The sequence below is a fragment of the Lynx canadensis genome, chromosome X (genome assembly GCF_007474595.2).
Source record: "Lynx canadensis isolate LIC74 chromosome X, mLynCan4.pri.v2, whole genome shotgun sequence".
Classification (NCBI taxonomy): domain Eukaryota; kingdom Metazoa; phylum Chordata; class Mammalia; order Carnivora; family Felidae; genus Lynx; species Lynx canadensis.
This window is the reverse complement of record NC_044321.2, coordinates 113,258,161-113,262,450: the sequence shown is the minus strand read 5'-3', so window position 1 is coordinate 113,262,450 and position 4,290 is coordinate 113,258,161. Positions and strand designations below refer to the sequence as shown.

Here is a 4,290-nt window from a genome sequence, read left to right as displayed (position 1 = left end):
TTCTTGCTGTTCATCCATCCAAAACACTATTTTCCTTCATTTCACTCTCCCCCAAAACCGAAATATGCTTAGATTTGGCTTAATTACACTCAAGATAACCTACCTTTAGGGGCACTTGCGAGGCTCAGTCAGTTGGGCATCTGAGTCTTGATGTCAGCTCAGGTCATGATCCCACGCTTGTGGGATCGAGCCCTGCGTTGTGCCCCATGCTGAGCACGGAGTCTGCTTAAGATTCTCTCTCTCCCTCTCCCTCTGAGCCTCTCCCCTGCTTGTGCACACTCCAAAATACAACACATAAATACATTTTTAAAAAATAAAACCTACCTTTAATGTTATTTTAATGGTGTAGGCTCTGGTTCTCTAAGGCCAGGGAAGAGTGGCAGCCAAGTGGCTTCTGGGTACCACCTCAAGGGACTATTACCCTATGCTCAGGAAATCATTGCAGACGATGGATAGAACACCTAGTCACTGCACTGTGCTAACCGCGCTGGGACAAGAGCTCAGGCCATCTTCCATACCTGCCCCGGATGGAGATTTCCCTCTGGCTTCTCCATGATACAAAATTGACTACTAGGCAGTTTCCTATTCCAGGCTTTTCTGTCACCTCTAGAACACATCACCGGAGAGTCCGGCCCCTGCTACCACACACAGGAGGAACTACGGTTCCTAAACTGCCTTGGCTCAGGGCATTTCTACTTGACTGCTCGCATCTGGAGTTTCACCTCCTCGCTCCTTGTTTTCGCATGTTCTTCACGTATTGGAAGACATCTCACCATCTTCCTGGTGATTGCTGCTCCTAGCCCCTACCGTTTTATGATTAGGGGCGTGACTTCCGCTATCAACACAGTGCTTTCTAAGGAGAAAATACCCAATTAACATTTGGCAAATAAATGAGCCAGTAAGCAGGATCTTTCATTTAATAAGATTTATTAAGATTATGCCTACTTTCTTCAGTAAGCCAAGCAAGTCCAGGTATATGTCTTTTAATTTTACAGAACAATAAATTAGTGGTTAAGGGAATCCAAAAATGAACCACCTTTTACATTCCATTTTTTCCCATTTTCTTTCACATTTCCAAGGAAATTCCCATTCCAGTGTTGTTATCTTGTCCCAGATCACAATATTTGATATTGTGATATTTGATATTTTGATATTTTATTTTGTAAAATATCAAAAGTCATATTCTTAAATCTGAGAAACATCAACAGATATGTGACAAATTCATTCACACACTTAGATTCTAAAGCTAAAAAACCTTCCAGTAAAAGAAACAGCATTTAAAAAACATCAAAAGGTAAAAAAAGATAGACTTCCAAATCATCTATGTAGAACAGGAACACAAAGTTGTTGCACACTGTGTTCTCCCCAGTTTGACCCTGACCCTCTACTCAGAGCCAGGACTGCCCTCTTCAAATAGAGAGTGAATATTGGGGCTCCCTCTTCAGTTGGGGCGGAACTGCTGATCAATGCTGTGCAATGAACATAGCAGCAGTGCTTTCCCCAGATCCAATTCTGGCCCGAGCCCTCTCTTTCTCGTATTTTAAAGCCTCCTCATACCAAAATGAGAAGGAAAGGGGGTCAATCCCTTTGATCTTAACCAAAAATTCTAGAACTTTCACCTTGGTGATTTCAGCATGGGCCCTGGGACCCCACAGGAATTCATAGCGTGGAGGATTGCTGTCAGGCACCTGCCGGTATTCTAGGTAATTCTCATACACCCAATCTATGGTGATGAGCTTCCCGGGCTCCCCATAAATGAAATGCTCCCTCCCGCGATATACTCCCATAATATTCAGGAAATCCCAGAGGTCTTTCTCAGGGATGCAATTGCCCTCTATGAAGATCACACCCAGGATGATTATCAGGAGACCGTTCTTAGGCATGCCGTGGGTGTCACTAGACACCTCAACACTAGTGAGGTCCAGTGAGTTGACAAAGATATAGGAGGGGACAGAAATGTCCACCTCCCACATATCAATGCCAAAGATCACCTCCATAAACTTAGAGGCTTTCTTAAAGATCACAGGGAAATGTTTCCTGTACCTTTTCATGATAACCATCAGCATTTCTGCCTGTGTGACGGGCTCCTGCAATCGGTACTTGAGGATCATGAAATTCACTAAATCAGCTACCTTCTCATCTAGTGGGTCTGTGGGCGAAGATTCGGTGTCTATTGAGGTCTGCGGGAAACATGTATCTTCTTCTTCTTGGCTATTGAAGCCTCCTTCTGATGTGCTCCGTGATACGGAGAAGAAGCATGGGCTCTGAGGGTTGTGGGGAGGACTCAATGTTGTGGCGGGCTCCTTCTCAGGCTCCTCCTCCTCCACCTCCTTCTCCTCTTTGGAAACTGGGATCACAGGAGAGGAAGGCAGGGAGGAGGAGGTGGAGGGATAGGAGAAATTGAAAGAGCAAGAGGAGGAAGTCTCCTCCTCCTCCTCCTCAGCTGTGAGAACACCGGCCACCGCCAGCTCCTGTATCTCATTTTGGGCCTGAGAGTCTGGTTCCAATGTGAGCTGCGAACCCTTTGGAGAGCGAAGCATGATGACTCTGGTTGGCAGCAACAAGTAGAAGTGTGAGCGGGATGGTGGGAGATCGGGTGCCACAGACCTGGAGACAGAGGGAGAGGATCAACAGTCTCAGTAGAGAAACACATCCTTGGCAGCTCTGACAAAGGCCAACTTACAGGCTCTTTTGGGGGCGGGGGCGGGGGGATGCTCTCGGGCTTCACAGGGCTCCTGTCTTCCTGGACAGTTCGTCCCCTAGAAACCTGTAGGAGGATGTGAGAAAATTCCTGAGGGTGCAGCCAGCCGGCACAGCTCAAGGCTTCCAGAGCCAACACTGGGCAGGTGGAGTCGAGCACTGGGGGGTCCCTTCTGTTCTGACACAGGCGGGTCCTTGATAGACATTCAGGATGTGTACCTCACCTTGGCTCCTAGCACTGCCTGGGCCTCCTCTGCTCTGCTGAACTGAGGACATGTGTCTCACACCAAGACCTCACCTCATCGTTCCCGGAGCCCCGAACAGGCTCTGTGAGGTCCCTACTGCCCTGCAGTGGATGACCCCCCCTGTGCTCACTAAGGTTCTCACCTTTTCCCTAACAAAACCTGCCCAACCTTGGCCCCCTGACCTTGGCCAAACCCTTCCCGACCTCCCTGCCTCTGCCAGCCTCAGGCAAAATTTTCCGCACAGGAACTCACCCTCCTGAGACCAATGAGAAGGAAATGAAAGAGGAACACATTTGACCTTATGAGCCCAAGGCCTCCCTGGGTGACAGCAAAGGCTGGCCAAAGTCTGTGGGAATCCCTCCCTCCTAGGCGAGCGTTACCCTCGTTCCTCAGTTTGATGCCTGATAGGGCCTGTGACTCCTCCCTCTGCTGTCCTGAGTCTGGTCCCTTCAGAACAAGCCTTCACCTCCCTGAGACCACCAAGAGAGTGGCGGCACACCACATGTGTTCACTCTGGCTGGAGCCTCCCAGAGCAGACAGCAGGGGCAGGCAGGGCTGGGTGTGCCTTCAGTCCTCACTCAGAGTCCCTATCTTAAATCCTGGCAGTAACGGGGCCACCTCCCTCTGCTGACCTGACGTGGCTCCTCCTCAGAGCAATGCTCTCACCTCCCTGAGAAGCCCTGCACGAGAATGAAGAGGCAACACCTCTTGCCGCCTTGGCTAGATCCTTCCAGTGCTGACAGCAAGGGCTGGTCCCCATCTGTTCTGTGGTAAGGCTAACCTCAATCCTTCCTCATGGCATTCATCCCTACTCTTGGCATGGCCCGGACTACCTGCTGCTGACTTAACATCACTCCCTTAGACTATGACCTCGCCTCTCTGGGACACCTCCCTCACCTTGGAGAAAGTGAGGGCGTGCCATATCCAGGCAACCCTGCTTGGGTCATCCTAGGGCTGAGAATAGGAGAAAGCCAGACCGTATGGGATCTCTTCTTTCTGGGGTGGGAAGTACTTTTGTTCCTCACCAAAGGCCCTTACCTTAACTCCTGGCAGAGCTTGGAACTCCTCCCTCTTCTGATCTGATGTGGCTTCTTCAGTTCCCCTGCCTTCACACTCAGACTAAGGACCTCAGTTCCAAGTCCCTCAAAACAGAAGTGGAGAGACATCACAGCAAGCCACACCTTCCCAGAGTCTTGCTGACATCAGGGGCGAGGCCTCATCTGCCCCAGATGCAGGGGGTTTCCCTCTGTCTTTCCTCAGGGTGTTCTTTCTTCCTGGTAGGGCCTGGGCTCACTTCCTCTGAAATCACCCTCTCAGACCAAGGCCTCACTTTCCAGAGACCCCC

At 49.9% G+C, this 4,290-nt stretch overlaps 1 protein-coding gene across 1 annotated transcript; it reads right to left on the bottom strand.

Annotated features, from left to right (window-relative positions):
- Positions 1 to 1,463: 1,463 nt before the first annotated feature.
- Positions 1,464 to 3,003, bottom strand: LOC115506909 (melanoma-associated antigen 10-like). Its single transcript, XM_030304860.1, has 2 exons — positions 2,999 to 3,003; positions 1,464 to 2,607 (listed from the first exon to the last, which is right to left on the bottom strand). Exons 1-2 carry the CDS (start codon positions 3,001 to 3,003, stop codon positions 1,464 to 1,466), a joined length of 1,149 nt encoding a protein of 382 aa, XP_030160720.1.
- Positions 3,004 to 4,290: the final 1,287 nt, after the last annotated feature.